At 47.8% G+C, this 19,397-nt stretch overlaps 1 protein-coding gene and 1 non-coding gene across 2 annotated transcripts in view; one reads left to right on the plus strand and one right to left on the minus strand.

The window, feature by feature from the left end:
* FGD1 (FYVE, RhoGEF and PH domain containing 1) overlaps positions 1-19,397 on the minus strand; it is a 53,946-nt gene that overhangs the window by 5,522 nt on the left and 29,027 nt on the right. The window contains exons 6-12 of the mRNA XM_039475708.2: positions 18,606-18,754; positions 16,422-16,578; positions 16,177-16,315; positions 9,184-9,242; positions 8,894-9,040; positions 8,047-8,139; positions 7,810-7,889 (exon numbers count right to left, since the gene is read on the minus strand). Of these exons, the coding sequence (XP_039331642.2) occupies positions 7,810-7,889; positions 8,047-8,139; positions 8,894-9,040; positions 9,184-9,242; positions 16,177-16,315; positions 16,422-16,578; positions 18,606-18,754 (824 nt within the window). The remainder of the gene's footprint in view (positions 1-7,809; positions 7,890-8,046; positions 8,140-8,893; positions 9,041-9,183; positions 9,243-16,176; positions 16,316-16,421; positions 16,579-18,605; positions 18,755-19,397) is intronic.
* Positions 10,027-10,133, plus strand: LOC120366657 (U6 spliceosomal RNA). Its single transcript, XR_005581242.1, has one exon. It is a non-coding gene; the product is annotated as a U6 spliceosomal RNA (small nuclear RNA).

Consider the following 19,397-nt stretch of genomic DNA (forward strand, 5'->3'; position numbering starts at 1 on the left):
ATTACTAATACGTGCCAGACCCTGTGCTAGGAACTTGGGCTTCAGAGAGGACCCTTCCCTCAAGGAGCTCATGGTCTAGTAGAGGAGATAGATAGGGACAATACAGGGAGATCGATACTATGACGGTGAAAATAAAGCCAAGGAGCCCAGAGGGGACATGTCCCAGTCTGAAGTTTTTGTGAGGACTTTCCAAGGAGGTGCCTTGCCTCAGGTAGAGGGGTGAGGGTGAAATGTGTGGTAGAAACAGTATAGAACATACAAGAATGCCAGGTGTGGTGGTTCACAACTGTAATCCCAATACTTGGGGAGGCTGAGGTCAGGAGTTCAAGACCAGCCTGACCAACGTGGTGAAACCCCATCTCTACTAAAAATACAAAATTAGCCATGTGTGGTGGTCCATGCCTGTAATCCCAGCTACTCAGGAGGGTGAGGCAGGAGAATCGCTTGAACCCAGGAGGCAGAGGTTGTGGTGAGCCGAGATCGCACCATTGCACTCCAGACTGGGCAGCAAGAGCAAAAATCCATCTCAAAAAAAACCCAAAAACCAAAAAACAAAAAAACCAAGAAACCATGTCAGTAATTCTCAGTTGGCCGGGCATGTTGGTTCATGCCTGTAATCCCAGCACTTTGGGAGGTCAAGGTGGGAGGATCATTTGAGGTCGGGAGTTCGAGACCAGCCTGGCCAACATGGTGAAACTCTTGTCTATGCTAAAAATACAGAAATTAGCTGGGTGTGGTGGTGGACACCTGTAACCCCAGCTACTCAAGGGGCTGAGGCATGAGAATCGCTTGAGCTTGGGAGTCAGAGGTTGCAGTGAGTGGAGATCGTACTCCAGCCTGGGTGACAGAGTGAGACTCTGTCTCAAAAAAGAAAAAAAAATAATTCTCTTTTGCTGGGATGCCAAGTTTGAGAAAGGGGGGCAGATTTTTTCATTTGTAAAATGGAGATAATGGTGATCACTCTCTGGGTTGTTCTGAGCAGTAACTGAAGTAGCCTATACAGTGCTGAGCACAATGTCTGGCACACTGGATGCTCAATCAGTGTGAGATCCCCCTCCTTTGGCTTCCTTCCCTGACTCTTCTGTCTGCCCTGCGGTAGCCTCATAAACTGCTCACTAGGAATGAGACCCTGGCCTCTCTGCTGCCTCTCATCTGGCCTCTTCTCATTTCCTTCCATATCTACACTCTAGACATCAAAAATATTTTTCTAATATGAAAGTCTGACTATATCCCTAGAACCACTTCATGAAAAATTAAGGATGTGAGTCAATATTTAGCTACAAGAATGTCCATTGCAGGCCGGGTACGGTGGCTCATGCCTGTAATCCCTATACTTTGGGAGGCAAGGTGGGCGGTCACTTGAGGCCAGTTTGAGACCAGCCTGACCAACGTGGTGAAACCCCATTCTACTAAAAACACAAAAATTAGCCGGGCATGATGGTGCACGCCTGTAGTCCCAGCTACTCAGGAGGCTGAGGCAGGAGAATGGCTTGAACCGGGATGTGGAGGTTGTGGTGAGCTGAGACCAAGCTACTGCATGCCAGCCTGCACGACAGAGCAAGACTCTATCTCAATAAAAAAAAAAAAAAAAAAAAAAAGAATGTCCATTTCAATGTTATTTATTATGGTAAAAAACTGGAAGCAGCTTAAGTGTCTAACAATAGGATATCAGGTTAAAAAAATGATGGCATTGATCAGGCACAGTGGCTCACACCTGTAATCCCAGCACTTTGGGAGGCTGAGGCGGGTGGATCATTTGAGTTCAGGAGTTCGAGACCAGCCTGGCCAACATGGTGAAACCCTGCCCCCTACTGAAAATATAAAAATTAGCCAGGCATGGTGGCACATGCCTGTAATCTCAGCTATTTGGGAGGCTGAGACAGGAGAATTGCTTGCACCTGGGAGGCGGAGGTTGCGGTGAGCCAAGATCGTGCCATTGCACTCCAGCCTGGGCAACAAGCGAAACTCTGTCTCAAAAAAAAAAAAAAAAAATGGCCTGTTGCTACCACAAGAGAACGTTAATAATGTTTATGTTAAGTGAAAAGAACATAAATTGTATCTATTATTCCATTAAAAAATTTTATGTTACATATGTTTCCATTTGTCAAAACTCACCCATGGAACACTTAAGACCTGTGCATTTCACTATATGAAAATTTTGCCTTGTAAAAAGAGAGGGCTTTAAACAAATATTAGAATCTAGTTAATAATTTGCATGCCAAACTTTTTTTTTGAGATGGAGTTTCCCTCTTGTTGCCCAGGCTGGAGTGCAATGGCATGATCTCAGCTCACCGTAACCTCTGCTTCCCAGGTTCAAGTGATTCTCTTGCCTCAGCCTCCTGAATAGCTGCAATTACAGGTGCCTGCCACCACGCCCGGCTAATTTTGTATTTTTTGTTGAAACCGGGGTTTCACCATGTTGGCCAGGCTGGTCTTGAACTCCTGACCTCAGGTGATCCACCTGCCTCCACCTCCCAAAGTGTTGGGATTACAGGCGTGAGCCGCGGTGCCCAGCCTACATGCCAAACTCTTGAGGGGTGATGTATAGTGATGTCTGCAACTTATTTTGAAATACACTAAAAACATCTGACAGATTGATGGATGAATAAAAGGACAGATGCCCATATGTGATAAAGTAAATTTAGCACAATGTTAACGCTTGTAGAATCTAAATGGTAGGTTTATGGGTGTTCACTGTTTAATTCTTTCAACTTTTCTGTGTTTTAGAAAACTTTTTGTTTTTTAAATTTTTTTCTTTAATGTTCTTGAGTCATAGAAAACTTCTGTAATAAAACAGGGGAAGAAAAGGCCTAAAAGGGGTTCTGACAACACATCAGCACAGGTTGTTTCTGGGTGGTAAAGTTCTAGGGAGACTTCACTTTATTCTGATTACATTCTTTTTTTGTTTGTTTGTTTTTTGAGACGGAATCTCACTTTGTCACCCAGGCTGGAGTGCAGTGGTGTCATCTTGGCTCACTACAACCTCCACCTCCCAAGGTTCAAGCCATTCTCCTGCCTCAGCCTCCCAAGTAGCTGGGATTACAGGTGGTCACCACCACACCTGGCTAATTTTTGTATTGTCAGTAGACATGGGGTTTCACCATGTTGGCCAGGCTGGTCTTGAACTCCTGACCTCAGGTGAGCCACCCACTTTGGCTTCCCAAAGTGTAGGGATTATAGGTGTGAGCTACTGTGCCTGGCCTAGACTGACTGTATTGTTTTAAAAAATTATTTTATTTATATCTATTTTATAACTTATAATTTATTTGCAGTGAACAAATGTTGCTTTTTATTTTCAAGAGCCACAACAGACTGGGAGTGGTGGCTCATACCTGTTGTCTCAGCACTTTGGGAGGCTGAAGTGGGAGGATCGCTTGAGGCCAGGAGTTCAAGACCAGCCTGGGCAGCATAGTGAGACCTCATCTCTACAAAAAATACAAAAATTAGCTGGGCATGGTGGCATATGCTTGTATTCCCAGCTACTTGGGAGGCTGAGGTAGGAGGATCACTTGAACCCAGGAGCTTGAGGCTGCAGGAAGCCATGACCATACCACTGCACTCCAGCCTGGGTGACAGGGAGAGACCATATCTCAAAAAAAAAAAAAAAAAAATAGAAGAAGAGCTACAGTACACTAGTGTTTTTTGGCTATTCATGCTGAAGTGTATAGGGGTGAAGGGTCCTGATATTTGTAACTTACTTCAAAATGGTTCAGCAAAAGACATATAACATAATGTCAACAGTAGCTGACTCTTAAAACAGTGGTTCTACACCCTGGTACACACATTAAAATCACATGAGGGCTGGGTGTGGTGGCTCGTGCCTGTAATCCCAGCACTTTGGGAGGCTGAAGCAGGCTGATCACGAGTTCAGGAGATCGAGACCAGCCAGGCCAATATGGTGAAACCCCGTCTCTACTAAAATTACAAAAATTAGCCTGGTGTGGTGGCACATGCCTGTAGTCCCAGCTACTCAGGAGGCTCATGCAGGAGAATCACTTGAATCTGGGAGGCGGAGGTTGCAGTGAGCTGATATTGTGCCACTACACTCTGGCCTGGGCAACAGAGCGAGACTCTGTCTCAAAAATAAATAAATAAAAATAAAAAAGTAAAATAAAATCACCCGGGGAGCTTTTAAAGCTCTCCATGTTCAAGCTGTCCCCCAGACCAATTAAATCAGAATCTCTATGGGTGGGTCCCAGGCATCAGTATTTTTTTAAAAGCTCCCCAGCTGATTCCAAAGGTTGCCAAAGTTGAGAACCAGCTGTCGAAGTTCTGGGCATCTGGGTGCTTGTTGTACTTCCACTTTTCTGCATGTTTGAAAGTTTGCATTAAATTTTTTTCTCCTTTAAGGGCAGTAAAAGTGATTACAAAGCAAAGCAAACCCTCCACACCTTTCTGCTGCCACTAGGAGGAAATCCTACACTGCTTGGCTGTCCCTTTTGGGCCCAGTGTCCCACTGCAGCCCCTTTCCTGTCACAAGGCCTGTCACTCACGGAGATGTGCAGGCCATCTGCTTTGCTCTCACTTTCCCTGCTGCGGGCCTCTATGAGGCTCTCATCTCCCCAAGCTTCAAGACTCACTTCATCCTCCAGGAGGACACCGTCTATCTCACATTCATCTCTCTCTCCCACCTCCTTGCAGTCCCAGCCAGTCATTTCTCTCTTCCTCACAGCCTGTCAGAAGCAGGCCATCTACTGACATGCATCCATCCTCTGGCCCTCACCATGACCCTGATACCCTTCCACCTGGGCCCTCAGAAGGCAAAATAGATAATGGTTAGGAACGTGGACTCCAGGGCCAGATGACCTGAGCTCCAATCTCAGCTCTGCTCCTGTCTAGCTCTGGGATCTTAGGCGAGTACATAACTATTCTTTTTCTTTTTCTTCTTCTTTTTTTTTTTTTAAAGAGGCACAGTCTCGTTATGTTGCCCAGGCTGGTCTCGAACTCCTGGCCTCAAGTGATCCTCCCACCTTGGGCTCCCAAAGTGCTGGGATTACAAGAGTGAGCCACCACGCCCCGCACGCAGAACTGTCCTACACCTCAGTTGCCCCAGTTGTAAAGTAGATTTATGGTAACAGTAGCTACTTCTACGGCTGTTGTAAGCTCTTGGCTGGTCAACTTAGACTTAAAATTTTATGTTAACAGTAACCTAAGACAGTACCTGGTAAAAAGTAAGTCTTCAGGAAATATGAGCTATGATTACAATCATCCAAGTAGAGAATAGATATGAAAGGCCCCTCTGTTAAATGGCTGGCCATTATCCCATGCTATTATTTTATTTATTTATTTGTTATTTTTAGTGTTTTTTTTCCCCATGCTACTATTTAAAAATGTTTATTATAAAAAACTTTAAGCAGCTGGGTGTGGTGGCTCACACCTGTAATCCCACCACTTTGGGAGGCCGAGGTGGGTGGATCACGAGGTCAAGAGATAGAGACCATCTTGGCCAACATGGTGAAACCCCGTCTCTTCTAGAAATACAAAAATCAGCTGGGCGTGGTGGTGTGTGCCTATAGTCCCAGCTACTTGGGAGGCTGAGGCAGGAGAATCACTTGAACCCAGGAGGTGGAGATGGCAGTGAACCAAGATCATCACATCACTGCATTGCAGCCTGGTGACAGAGTGAGACTGTCTCAAAAAAAACAAAAACAAAAACAAAACTTCCAAGCATACAGAAAAGTAAACAGGATAGCACAAGTACAATACCTATCTATATGCCAACTATAGAGATGCAAACATTTTTTATATTTTGCTATATTTACTTCATATATATATATATATATATATATACACATACAGTCACGTGTAACCATGGGGATGTGTTCTGAGAAAGGTGTCGTTAGACAATTTCATCATTGTGTGAATTATCAGAGAGTGCACTGACACTAGTACACTAGATGGTTTAGCTTAATACCCACCTAGGTTATATGGTACAGCCTATGGCTCTTAGGTTACAAACCTGTAAAGCATGTTACAGTTGTACTGAATATTGCAGCAATTTGTAACGCGCTAATTATTTGTGTATGTAAACATATCTAAACCTAGAAAAGGTATAGTAAAGCCGGGCACAGTGACTCACACCTGTAATCCCAGCACTTTGGGAGGCTAAGGCGGGTAGATCACTTGAAGTCAGGAGTTCAAGACCAGCCTGGCCAACATGGTGAAACCCTGTCTCTACTAAAAACACAAAAATTAGCTGGGCATGCTGACATGCGCCTGTAATCCCACTTACTCAGGAGGCTGAGGCAGGAGAATTGCTTGAACCTGGGAGGCGGAAGTTGCAATGAACCAAGATCATGCCACCGCACTCCTGGTTGACAGAGTGAATTCTGTCTTAATAAAAGACAAAAAAAAAAAAAAAAAAAAAAGAAAAGAAAAGAAAAGAAAAGGTATAGTAAAATATGGTATTTTAATCTTTTTTTTTTTTTTCCTTTTTCTTTCTTTTTTTCTTTAGAAATGGGGTTTCACCATGCTGGTCAAGCTAGTCACGAACTCCTGACCTCAGGCGATCCACCCACCTCGGCCTCCCAAAGTGCTGGGATTATAGGCATGAGCCACCGTGCCCGGCCTTACTTTAATCTTATGAGGTCACTGCGTATATGTGGTCTGTCATTGTCCAAAAATGTTATGTGGTATATGACTATATATGTGTATGTATGCATATGTGTGTGCATGTATGGTTATATATGTATTTTTTGGGTGCTGAACCACTTTATTTTATTTTATTTTATTTTATTTTATTTTATTTTATTTTATTTTATTTTTTGAGACAGAGTTTTGCTCTTGTTGCCCAGTCTGGAGTGCAATGGCGTGATCTCAGCTCACCACAACCTCCGCCTCCTGGGTTCAAGTGATTCTTCTGCCTCAGCCTCCCGAGTACCTGGGATTACAGGCATGTGCCACCATGCCCAGCTAATTTTGTATTTTTAGTAGAGACAGGGTTTCTCCATGTTGGTCAGGCTGGTCTTGAACTCCTGACCTCAGGTGATCTGCCCACCTCAGCCTCCCAAAGTGCTGGGATTACAGGCGTGAGCCACTGCACCCAGCCTGAACCATTTTAAAGTAATTAACAGACATTGTGATACTAAGCCCTCAGCATGCATTGCTGCAAAATAAGGCCGTTCTTCTGCGTAACCACCATACCATTATCACACCTAAGACAGCAATAATTTCTCAGTATCTAACATTCACTTTATATCCAAATTTTCTCTTATCGTCCTACTAATGTCTTTTAGGGCTCTTTTTACCAAACCAGGCTACTGTCATGGACCACGTACTGCATTTGATTATTTCTTAGATCTCTGAATCTACAATAAACTATTTGTGGTGGTATTATTCATGTTAGAATTAGCATCACCTTCTTCTCTCTCCTCTAACAAAACTCACCAGAAGAAATTCTTGCTTTAATCAGGGGAGAGCTTATTCATTTTCCAAAAGGTTCTCCTGGCAGGAGTGCCACATCGTGAAGTACTCACCCTGAATCTAAGTGGCATCTAGCCCTTAGGGATCACCCTCACCGCTGAAGGGATTCTCCCACGTCGTGAAGCACTCACCCCGAATCTCAGTGGCATCTAGCCCTTAGGGATCACCCTCACCGCTGAAGGGATTCCCCCACGTCGTGAAGTACTCACCCCGAATCTAAGTGGCATCTAGCCCTTAGGGATCACCCTCACCGCTGAAGAGCAAGCCTGCATCTTTGGAAAAAGGTGCCCATCCTTTCTGTGAAACAATCTCTGGGCCTGGAATGCCTCAGCATATCTGAAGAAAGTGGGGTAGGCGCTGGAGGGAAGAATAGGCAAGGACAAGTACCTGGCCTGGAGCTCCAGGGAGCGCTGCTTTCCTGACACCAGGAAGGTTCGAGGCAGATTGAGGTTGGAGCTCTCCTTTAGCTGAATGGAGGGAGAAAGGGGCATGGTGAGGCCACTGAACTCCACAGGGCCCTAGCCCTCTACACCACACAAGACTGCGGGTGAAAGCCAGCATCTTTGTTCCTCCCAACACCAATGCCCCATTCCAGGTTCCACTTCCCACCTCCTGGTTGCTCACCTCCATGCCATCTACATCAATGCGTGCCCGCACGCTAAACTTCTGGCCGAGGAGCCGCAGCCTGGGCACGCAGTAAAGGAGGCGGTCGTTGAACTAGGAAGGAAAAAATTGGGGATGTATGTGCAGAGGGCCTAGTGGGGATGTGGCGCAGCTCCCTGCCCTATGGGACTCCTGAAGCTTTACTGCTGAGGACTGTAGGCAATAGATGTAGAAAAGACAGCTCAGACTGGGCACAGGGGTCAAAAGGAAAGAGCCTAGGCATGGAAGAACTTCCTAGCGGGGAGCCTTGGGCAAGTCACGTCTCTGCAAGGCCTAGTTACCTCATCTGTAAAGTGGAGAAAAAAAAATCCTAGCTAGGTCATGAAAATACAAATTGTTGCCGGGCGCGGTGGCTCAAGCCTGTAATCCCAGCACTTTGGGAGGCCGAGGCGGGTGGATCACGAGGTCAAGAGATCGAGACCATCCTGGTCAACATGGTGAAACCCCGTCTCTACTAAAAATACAAAAATTAGCTGGGCGTGGTGGCACGTGCCTGTAATCCCAGCTACTCAGGAGGCTGAGGCAGGAGAATTGCTTGAACCCAGGAGGCGGAGGTTGCGGTGAGCCGAGATCGTGCCATTGCACTCCAGCCTGGGTAACAAGAGCGAAACTCCGTCTCAAAAAAAAAAAAAAAAAAAAAAAGAAAATACAAATTGTTGCTAGAGGAGACAATGGCTAGCAGGAGGTCTGGTCTTTTTTTTCCTGTTTCAGGAATGAAAGGAGGTATAGTCTTGAGGGAGTACCAGGCCACTACGTATGTGTGTTGCAAGGGGCATGATCCACCCACAATTCCATGCCTGGCACTTACTAGTATGAGGTATCGGTCTTGAGTGGTCCCATTCTTTGCTGACAGCTTAAGGATGTGGCCTTCTTTTATGAGCTCTTTGGTGGGGCTGACAATGTCCTCCTCGCCCCCTAACAGCTCATATACCTTCAGCAGCTTATGCATTCGCTCCTGGCAGAAGACAGGGACCAAAAGGCATGGTTGGGGTGCCAGCCTCCCGTCAGATGCCCACAAGTCACAACATCCCCACCCCAGGATGGAGATAACCACAGGTGAGTGGCCAAGGAAGGGCAGGGGCAAGAAGGGCCACTCACCATTTTGCGGATGGCAGCATTTGAGTGCTCTGCTGCTGTGGCTATCAGCTCCAGAGACTCTACAGGCATAGAGAAGTGAGGTCAGATGGGGGACAAGCAGAGAGGAGCCTCTTCAGGGTTTCTTTCCTCCCTGAATACCTCATCCTGGCCTGACCACACCCTCCCATCTTAGAAAGCTCCACCCTCAAAGATGTCCACAGCAACATCATTTAAAATCAGAAGCCGTCCGATGTCACAATGGCAAATCACAATACACGGAATAGTCGGCAGCTAATAAAAAAAACGCAAGCTTGCCAAGATTATTATCACCACTAATAATAACAATAATAGTTACTATGTCACCGGAAGGAAACATACCCATGTTGTCTCTGGATGGTGGGACTATGGGTGGTTTTTATTGTCTTCTTTAGGTTTTTCTGCATTTTCCATATTTTTTTTGAGACGGAGTTTTGCTCTTGTTACCCAGGCTGGAGTGCAATGGTGCGATATCGGCTCACCACAACCTCCGCTTCCTGGATTCAAGCAATTCTCCTGCCTCAGCCTCCCGAGTAGTTGGGACTACAGGCGTGTGCCACCATGCCCAGCTAATTTTTGTATTTTTAGTAGAAACGAGGTTTCAGCAGGTTGACCAGAATGGTCTCGATCTCTTGACCTCGTGATCCACCCGCCTCAGCCTCCCAAAGTGCTGGGATTATAGGCGTGAGGCATTTTCCATATTTTTGACAAAGAACATAAATTACTTTTATAATCAGAAAGAGCCATATGAAAAAACAATGAGATGATCCTGCTCTTTGTCTCAATGATTCTGATTCTGCGTGTCTATGCTAAGAAAATACACACACTGTGCTCGCTTCGGCAGCACATATACTAAAATTGGAACGATACAGAGAAGATCAGCATGGACCCTGTGCAAGGACAACACGCAAATTTGTGAAGCGTTCCATATAAAAAAAAAATACACTTGCTATACATGAACACACTTTTGTCATACTGGTATTTACAACAGTTCCAAACGGGAAACAAAGACATTCATCTGTAGGGGAGCACACCTTCACTTACACTGAAGGCTGTGCCTCTTCCCTGCCAACTGTAGGGGTTCAGTTAAATACCTTACAGTGTCTTCACATAATAGAATATTAAACAACCTTTACAAATGATCCTTATGCAGGGCTTTCAATAATCTGGGAAATGCTCAGGGTATTTTAAGAAAAGGATACAAACGTGTTTATATAGAATGATCTCACTTTTGCAAGTACACATGTCTAAAAAACACCAGGAAGAATTTATGTCACAGTGTTCACTGTGCTTATTTTCTGGGGGCTCAGATCACACGTGATTTTTCTCCTATTTCTTTCATCTTTGTCTGTAATTTCCACATTTCCTATAGTGATCAGGTATCATCAGAAAAAAAAAAAAAAAAAAAGCTGAAATGAGTCCCTATACATCTCCACACACTAACAAATCCCACCTATGCTTAAGGCCTGGCCACAGCCTCCGTGTACCCCACTCTGTATGTGCTGGATCTCCCCACTCAGTCAGCCCGTGCTTGAGGAGCACAGGTGCTTCTGAAGAAGGTCCATATGGCTGGCCAACCAAGTCTTGTTTTCCTAAGAAGCTCTCTCTTCATGACCAAGTTTGGTGCTCAAGGAGCTCTACGGCCCCTGTCCCAGCTCAGGCATCCACATGCCTTTCAGGTGCTGGGCTCCAATCTCCAACCCTTCTTCCATCCTGGCTGCCAGAAGGAGCTTTCTCGCATAGCTTATTGCCACTCCTCTGCTCAAATCTGTCAATGGCTCCCCTGTGCTTTCAGGGTAAAGATCTGTCCCTTCAGCCTGACACTCAAAGTCCTTCGTGAGGCTGGGCGAGGTGGCTCATGCTTGTAATCCCAGCACTTTGGGAGGCCGAGGCAGGTGGATCATGAGGTCAGGAGCTCGAGACCAGCCTGGCCAACAGAGTAAAACCTCGTCTCTACTAAAAATACAAAAAGCCAGGTGTGGTGGCATGCACCTGTAGTCCCAGCTACTGGGGAGGCTGAGGCAGGAGAATCACTTGAACCCGGGAGGTGGAGGTTGCAGTGAGCTGAGATCATACCACTGTACTCCAACCTGGGCGTCAGAAATGAGACTCCATCTCAAAAAGAAAAAAAAAAAAAGGCCAGGCACAGCCGGGAGCGGTGGTTCATGCCTGTAATCCAGTATTTTGAAAGGCCAAGGCAGGCAGATCACCTGACTTCAAGACCAGCCTGGCCAACATGGCAAAACCCCATGTCTACTAAAATTACAAAAATTAGCCGGGTGTGGTGGCACGTGCCTGTAATCCCAGCTACTCGGGAGGCTGAGGCAGGCAAATCGCTTGAACGCTGGAGGTGGAGGTTGCAGTGAGCCGAGATTGCACCACTGCACTCCAGCCTGGGTGTCAGAGTAAGACTCTGTCTTAGGGCCGGGCGCGGTGGCTAAAGCCTGTAATCCCAGCACTTTGGGAGGCCGAGGCGGGTGGATCACGAGGTTAAGAGATCGAGACCATCCTGGTCAACATGGCGAACACCCATCTCTTACTAAAAATACAAAAAATTAGCTGGGTATGGTGGCATGTGCCTGTAATCCCAGCTACTCAGGAGGCTGAGGCAGGAGAAATGCCTGAATCCAGGAGGCGGAGGTTGTAGTGAGCCGAGATTGCACCATTGCACTCCAGCCTGGCTAACAAGAGCGAAACTCCGTCTCAAAAAAAAAAAAAAAAAAAAAAAAAAAAGACTCTGTCTCAAAACAAACAAACAAACAAACAAACAAACACAAAAACCTCAAAGCCCTTGGTGATGTGGCTTCTGCTGACCACTCCAGCTTTCTGTACTTCCCTCAACATGTCCCATCTTACTTCATCTGGCCAACTGTCACTCTGTCTTCTGGATCCAGCTCACGTCTTCCAGTGAGCCTGCCCAGAGTTCCCGGGCTGGGTTAGGACCCTGTCTGGGTTCTCACATTCCCCTTTGCTCCCTTCTGTCCCACTAGTCACAGTACTCATCGTGTATTTATACATCTGCATCTGTACTCCTCAGTAGACTAGGAGCTCCCTAGGACAGGGCCAAGGTCCCACTGCCCTCTCCGGGGCTCCCCAACAGATGAGTTTAAGCAGATTGAGTTTAAATTTCTTTTTTTTTTTTTTTTTTTTGAGACAGAGTTTCACTCTTGCTACCCAGGCTGGAGTGCAATGGCGCGATCTCGGCTCACCGCAACCTCCGCCTCCTGGGTTCAGGCAATTCTCCTGCCTCAGCCTCCTGAGTAGCTGGGATTACAGGCACACGCCACCATGCCCAGCTAATTTTTTTGTATTTTTAGTAGAGACGGGGTTTCACCATGTTGACTAGGATGGTCTCGATCTCTTGACCTCGTGATCCACCCGCCTCGGCCTCCCAAAGTGCTGGGATTACAGGTTTGAGCCACCGCGCCCGGCCGAGTTTAAATTTCTTTTTTTTTTTTTTTTTTGAGACGGAGTTTCACTCTTGTTACCCAGGCTGGAGTGCAATGGCGCGATCTCGGCTCACCGCAACCTCCGCCTCCTGGGTTCAGGCAATTCTCCTGCCTCAGCCTCCTGAGTAGCTGGGATTACAGGCACGTGCCACCATGCCCAGCTAATTTTTTGTATTTTTAGTAGAGACGGGGTTTCACCATGTTGACCAGGATGGTCTCGATCTCTCGACCTCGTGATCCACCCGCCTCAGCCTCCCAAAGTGCTGGGATTACAGGCTTGAGCCACCGCGCCCGGCTAGGCCGAGTTTAAATTTCTTAAACTCAACTTGGGACTGATTTTAGAGGGATGGGCATTAGCCAGGGCATTTAGTAATAAAAGCAGCTAACCATTATTGAGCCTTTACCACGTGCCAGCCACTGTGCTAGGAACTTCACCCAGATTATCTCATTAATTCTCAAAACAACCATATGAGGTAGTATCGTTGTCATCCCCATTCTACACGTGAGAAAACTTAGGCTGAGAGGCTGAGCAGCTTGCCCAAGGATACACAGCTGAGAAACTGGACTGTATCTGGGGCCAACTCTAGGCCACTTTCACTGGCAGCTTACTTTGGGTCTAGTGCAGGGAGCTTGTTTGGAGAATTTTCACCTGGGGATGTTATGCTAGAGATCCACTGTGGAAAGAAAATTGCAGAACTGAGTCCTGGGAGCCCAATGTGGACATGTGACTAGGCACTTAGCCAGGTGGCTTAATTTGAGGGACAATCTGATCCAGGGCATTAGTCCTGGAGCTCAGCGTTGGACTCTCTATCTAGTCAATGAAAAATAGGGGTCGTCAGTCTAGGGGACACGGGCTGGGGAGAAGACAGCTGGAATCTCTGTCTGGAGCTCAGTCTGGGCTGCTGAATTTCAGGGTTCCCTCTGGGGAACTCAGAGAATCCAGTCTGAGGGCTCAGTGGGGCTTCAGTCTGTCGGGTGGATCTGGAGAGTCAGTCTTTTAAGTTCAGGCTGAAAGTTTCAGTCTGTGGGATATGAAATAGAGAATTAATCTAGGGTGCTGTTTGGCAATACTTGTCTATAGAATGGTGGCCAAGGAGATCAGACTGGGAAGCTCTTTTGGGGATCTCAGGCTGAAGCCTCTCACTGGGAACCCACTTTCAGGGTTCAGGATGGGAAAAGCATTCTAGATGCCCAGTCTGCGGATCTTAGTTTGAGAAACCCGTGTTGGGATCTACAATTGGGACCTCACATTGGGCTTAGTGTGAAGGTTCAGTTTGGAGATGTCAGTCCACGGGGCTCATCCCAGGGAATTGGTCTGGAAGGCCCATTCTAGAAGTTTAGGCTGGCACTTCAGTGAGGGTTTTTTTTTTTTTTTTTTGAGACGGAGTTTCGCTCTCGTTACCCAGGCTGGAGTGCAATGGCACGATCTCGGCTCACCGCAACCTCCGCCTCCTGGGTTCAAGCAATTCTCCTGCCTCAGCCTCCTGAATAGCTGGGACTACAGGCACGCGCCACCATGCCCAGCTAATGTTTTGTATTTTTAGTAGAGACGGGGTTTCACCCTGTTGACCAGGATGGTCTCGATCTCTTGACCTCGTGATCCACCCGCCTCGGCCTCCCAAAGTGCTGGGATTACAGGCGTGAGCCACCGTGCCCGGCCAGTGAGGGCTCTTTTTCAGCAGGAGGAATGAGGTACTTTCTTATGCTGCAGATGTATGTTTGTAGAGCTTAGCTATTAAACTTTCTAGAGGCCTAGTTCTTTCTAGGGGTCCGGGCTTCATGTGCCCCATCTGGTGGGGTGGAGGAGGCTCAGTTTGGGAAGTGGACACAATTGTCCACTCCCGATTCTTTTGTTTTGTTTTGTTTTTTTGAGATGGAGTCTTGCTCTGTGGCCCAGGTTAAAGTGCAGTGGTGCATTCTCGGCTCACTGCAGCCTCCGCCTTCCAGGTTTTGGCAGTTCTCCTGCCTCAGCCTCCCGGGTAGCTGGGATTACAGGCATGAGCCACCACACCCGACTAATTTTTGTATTTTTATTAGAGGTGGGGTTTCACCGTGTTGGCCAGGGTGGTCTCGAACTCCAGACCTCAGGTGATCTGCCTGCCTCGGCCTCCCAAAGTGCTAGGATTACAGGTGTGAGCCACTGTGCCCGGCTTCAATTCTTATGGCTTTTAGGACCCCACACTTTCTTGGTTTTCCTCGGATCTTTAGGGCTGCCCCCCACCTTTTTTTTGAGAAGGAGTCTCGCTCTGTCACCCAGGCTTGAGTGCAGTGGCGCCACCTTTGCTCCCTGCAACCTCCGCCTCCCAGGTTCAAGTGGTTCTCCTGCCTCAGCCTCCTGAGTAGCTGGGACTACAAGGGTACACCACCATGCCTGGCTAATTTTTACATTTTTAGTAAAGACGGGGTTTCACCATGTTGGCCGGGCTGGTCTCAGAGTCCTGGCCTCAAGTGATCCGCCCGCCTCAGCCTCCCAAAGTGCTGGGATTATAGGCGTGAGCCACTGTGCCCGGCCTCTACTGTGTATTTATTACTTTTGTTTACGGTGTCTCTTGCTGACTAGAATATATGCTCCCTAAGATCAAGGACCTTGTCTGTTTTGTTCACCTCTATATCCCCAGTACCTAGAACAATGCACAAAAACATGGAGGTGCTCAGTAAGTAGCTGTTAAGTTACTGAATGAATAAATGAAAATAACAATTTGGGGAAGACAAAGTGGGGCAGACTCTGGGGAGTGACCCCGTGTGGTTGAGGCTGATACTGGAGGAATCGGGATGGAAGACTTTTCTGGTGGTTCAGTGTGTAAGGATTCAGTCTGGGGAGGAGGTATCTCAGCCTAGAGATCCAAATTTGAGAGGTGAAAAATTTGGGGTTCAGTCCTAGGGTGCTCAGACGTGGAGCTTCTTTTGGGAGATTCGTTCTGGGTAGTGGCTGGTGGACATGGAGGAAAGCTCTAAATCTGGAGGATGGAAAACTGATGAGCCAGGGCTCTTTCTGGGGAGATCAGCTGTGAAGATTCTGTGATGAGAGCTTGGCCTGAGGGGTCAGTCTGGGCTCTCAGCCTGGTGGCTCAGTCCCTGAGATTTCAGGCTCAGTTTCCTTTCTCATTTGGTTCAACTTCATTTGGGGTTAAGTCTAGAGGGCCAGTCTTGGGGGTCTTGGCCTAGGAAATGGATGAGTTCTTTTAGGGGATCATAATGGGCATGCCCCTCAAACTCTGGGGTTCCAGTTGGGAAGTTCATATTGGGGATCTCCTTCTGAATGTTCTCTTCAGCTATTCAGACAAGGATCTCAACTTGGAGGTCTCTGGCTGAATACCCAAAGAGAACATTCAGAAGGAGGATCTCATCCTGGGTCTCACTTCAGAACCTCAGTGTGGACCTTTCAGTTTAGAGACCCTCCTCTGGGATCTCAATTATGTGGCAATGGAAGGCTGACCCTGTGAATTAAGTCTTGGGGTCCTGCCTCAGAGGTCTGGCCTAGAGCTATTAGTGCAGGGGTATAGCAAGGGACCTGGGTGCACACACTCACTTTGGGCATCCTTGCTGTCCGGGGAGCCGTGAGGCAGCTTTAACAGATAGTCCTTGAGAAGAAGCTCATAGCGGGGGATGCGCTGCACAGGCTCCAGCATGTGGTGCTGCAACGTCAGGTTGCCACAGGCTTCCTCCTTCTGTGACAGACAGAAGCAGAGGGGCTCAGATCTGGCTCCAGATCCCCCACCACATCCCGGCAGACTTCTCCTCCCCCTGTCTGCTCCCTCCAGCTTGACCACTTACCTGAACCTCATGGATGATGACTTTAAACTGGGTGGAGCGCTCTGTCCAGGTGTTGACCAGCTCCACGGCCCGGTCAAAGTTCTTCACATACTCGCCATACATCTTGAGGAAGGGGGCCAGTTTCTGCAGGATGTCTCCAATGCGTGGGTAGCGGTCCCTGGGGTGGAATTCGGGGCTGATGTGGTCCTGCTGCTCTCTGCCCCTCAGGATCTTCCCCCACAGGTCTCCAGCCCCAGGCACACACCTTTCATCTCAGTCCTAGAAACCTACTTCTCAGCCAGTCTGCTCCTTCAGAAATGCTGCTTACGTTACAGGCCAATGAGGCCAAGAGGCTCCGTTTGACTTCACACCATAGCCTGGGATGCCACCTGCCTCAACTCTGTGCTGCCCAAGTACTGGTTGGAAAACCCACCCTGAGACCTTACTCCCGGGACCACTTCATATACTGATTATCAATTGTGTGCTGAGTGACGCTGGGGACACAGAAATGAGTCACACACCCATCTGATCCCTGAGAGGGTCACCATCTGGTAGGTGAGACAAAGAGACCAGGCCTGGCCGTACTCCTCACTGGTCAGTCTGGTGCAGGAGAAAAGCAAACCAGACCTGGTCCCAGCCCTCAGGGGTCACAGACTCGTGGGGAGATAGAGGAATGCAGCTTCATGCTGGTCCTCTGTGGTGACAGCCTGGTGAGGGGGATACACCTGATTCCGTAGGTGTGGGGAATGTGGACATGATTTGAGGCAGGGAGAGACGTGGTCTGACTTGTTTAGAAAGACCGTTCTTGCAAAGGGTGTGGGCTGTAAAGGCTGGATTGGAAGAAGGCCTGGAGGCTGGGAGGCTGCCTGCAAACCCTGCCTTTCTACTTCAGGACTCAGCTTAGGCATCACCTCCTCCCTGAATCCTCCTGTAATCCCCAAGCTAGGCTTAGTCCATTTATGTGGATTCCCACAGCGTACTATTCTCTGCTCTATTATAGCCCTATAAAAATAACAAGAGCTCACATCCATTGAGCACTTATTGTATACACCTGGTACTGTTCTAAGCTCTTTTATGTATTAAGTCAGTTAATCCTTAAAATAGCTCTATAAGGTAGGCCGTTATTATTATCCCCATTTTACAGATGAAGAAACTGAGGCATAGCAATTTAAGAAACTTGCTCAAAGCTAGCAAGTGGCACAGCCGGAATTTGAACTCAGCCAATTTGGCTCCTAATCTCCTACTCCTGCAGGCTATGCTATTCTGCTGTACTTTCCTGAGTTCTGGTCTGTGTTCCACATCAGACTGGGAGTCCCTGGAAGACAGAGCTTGGGCCTGATTTTTTCTTTTCTTTTTCTTTTTTTCTTTTTTAAAATTTATTTATTTATTTTTTTTTCGAGACGGAGTTTTGCTCTCGTTACCCAGGCTGGAGTGCAATGGCGCGATCTCGGCTCACCGCAACCTCCGCCTCCTGGGTTCAGGCAATTCTCCTGCCTCAGCCTCCTGAGTAGCTGGGATTACAGGCACGCGCCACCATGCCCAGCTAATTTTTTTGTATTTTTAGTAGAGATGGGGTTTCACCATGTTGACCAGGATGGTCTCAACCTCCTGACCTCGTGATCCACCTGCCTCGGCCTCCCAAAGTGCTGGGATTACAGGTTTGAGCCATCGCGCCCGGCCTATTTATTTTTTTTAAGATGGAGTTTCACCATGTTGGTCAGGCTGGTCTTGAACTCCCAACCTCAGGTGATCCACCCGCCTTGGCCTCCAAAGTGCTTGGATTACAGGTGTGAGCCACCATGCCTGGCCTTTCTTTTCTCTTTTTTTAAGACAGAGTCCTGCTCTGTCACCCAGGCTGAAGTGCAATGGTGCAATTTTGGCTCACCACAACTTCTGCCTCCCAGTAGCTGGGACTACAGGCGTGCACCATCACACCTGGCTAATGTTTTATATTTTTAGTAGAAATGGGGTTTTGCCATGTTGGCCGGGCTGATCTTGAACTCCTGACCTCAGATGATCCACCTGCCTCAGCTTCCCAAAGTGCTGGGATAACAGGCCTGAGCCACGGTGCCTGGCCCTGATTCTTCTTGCAAAAGTTACTAAGAGGAAGAGCAAGCAGAATTGAAGTCTTGTGTACACTTCTGGGTCTGGGCTTGGCAGGCAGGTGCACAGGGGATTGGGCAGCTTAGGTCTGGGGCCCCTCACCATTCCTCCATGCGCTTCTCTAGCTCAGGCAGCAGGAACTGCTGGTGGAAGCAATAGATGGAGCAGATGTTAGAGAAGATGCCGTGGACAACGTCAGCCGGGAAGGAACTGCGGTTCCGAGCTTCTTCCAGCAGCCGGGCACAGAACACCTGTGGGGCAGGGCAGAGACACTCAGCCCAGCTGGGCCTGGGGCTTGGCTGATGAAAGGGCAGCTTGTGGGTGAGAGCAGTATTTGTGGGGAGCCTTAGCTTTGGGATCAGCATTGGGTCTTGGGACTGAGGAGACAGGAATGGTGTTAGGGTTATATGTTGGGGAGATAGATTTCAGGTTATCCTGGCAGTCCCTGGCTTTGGCCCCCACACTTGAGCTTGGTCCTGGCAGAGCAAGTATTCCGTCTGAGATCTACCTCAAGTGTGAGGGTGCCTTCTGAAGAAATGTTAGGGTGCCTGGGCACAGAAAGGGGTCCCGGCTGCCAAGAGTTAGGCTTTGGAACAATTAGAAGTCAGGCTCAAGGTCAGGCTTAGCATTAGATTCAGAGTCAGAGAGGAAGTTGGAATTAGATCCGTTCATTTAATGAATATTTTTGAGTGTCTGCTGTGTGCGAGGCACTGTCCTAGAGGCTAAGATAGAGCAGTGAACAAAGACAAAAATCTCTGCTCTCAAGGATTCTAGTGGATTTGGGATCTGGAATAGGGCCAGGGTTAGAATGAAGTTCACAGCTAGGGATAAATTCAGGATCTGGGTCCGAGACGGCACTAGTGTTAAGAGTCACAGTTAGGGCTGGTGTACCTG

Source organism: Saimiri boliviensis, chromosome X (genome assembly GCF_048565385.1).
Source record: "Saimiri boliviensis isolate mSaiBol1 chromosome X, mSaiBol1.pri, whole genome shotgun sequence".
NCBI classification, from domain to species: Eukaryota; Metazoa; Chordata; class Mammalia; order Primates; family Cebidae; genus Saimiri; species Saimiri boliviensis.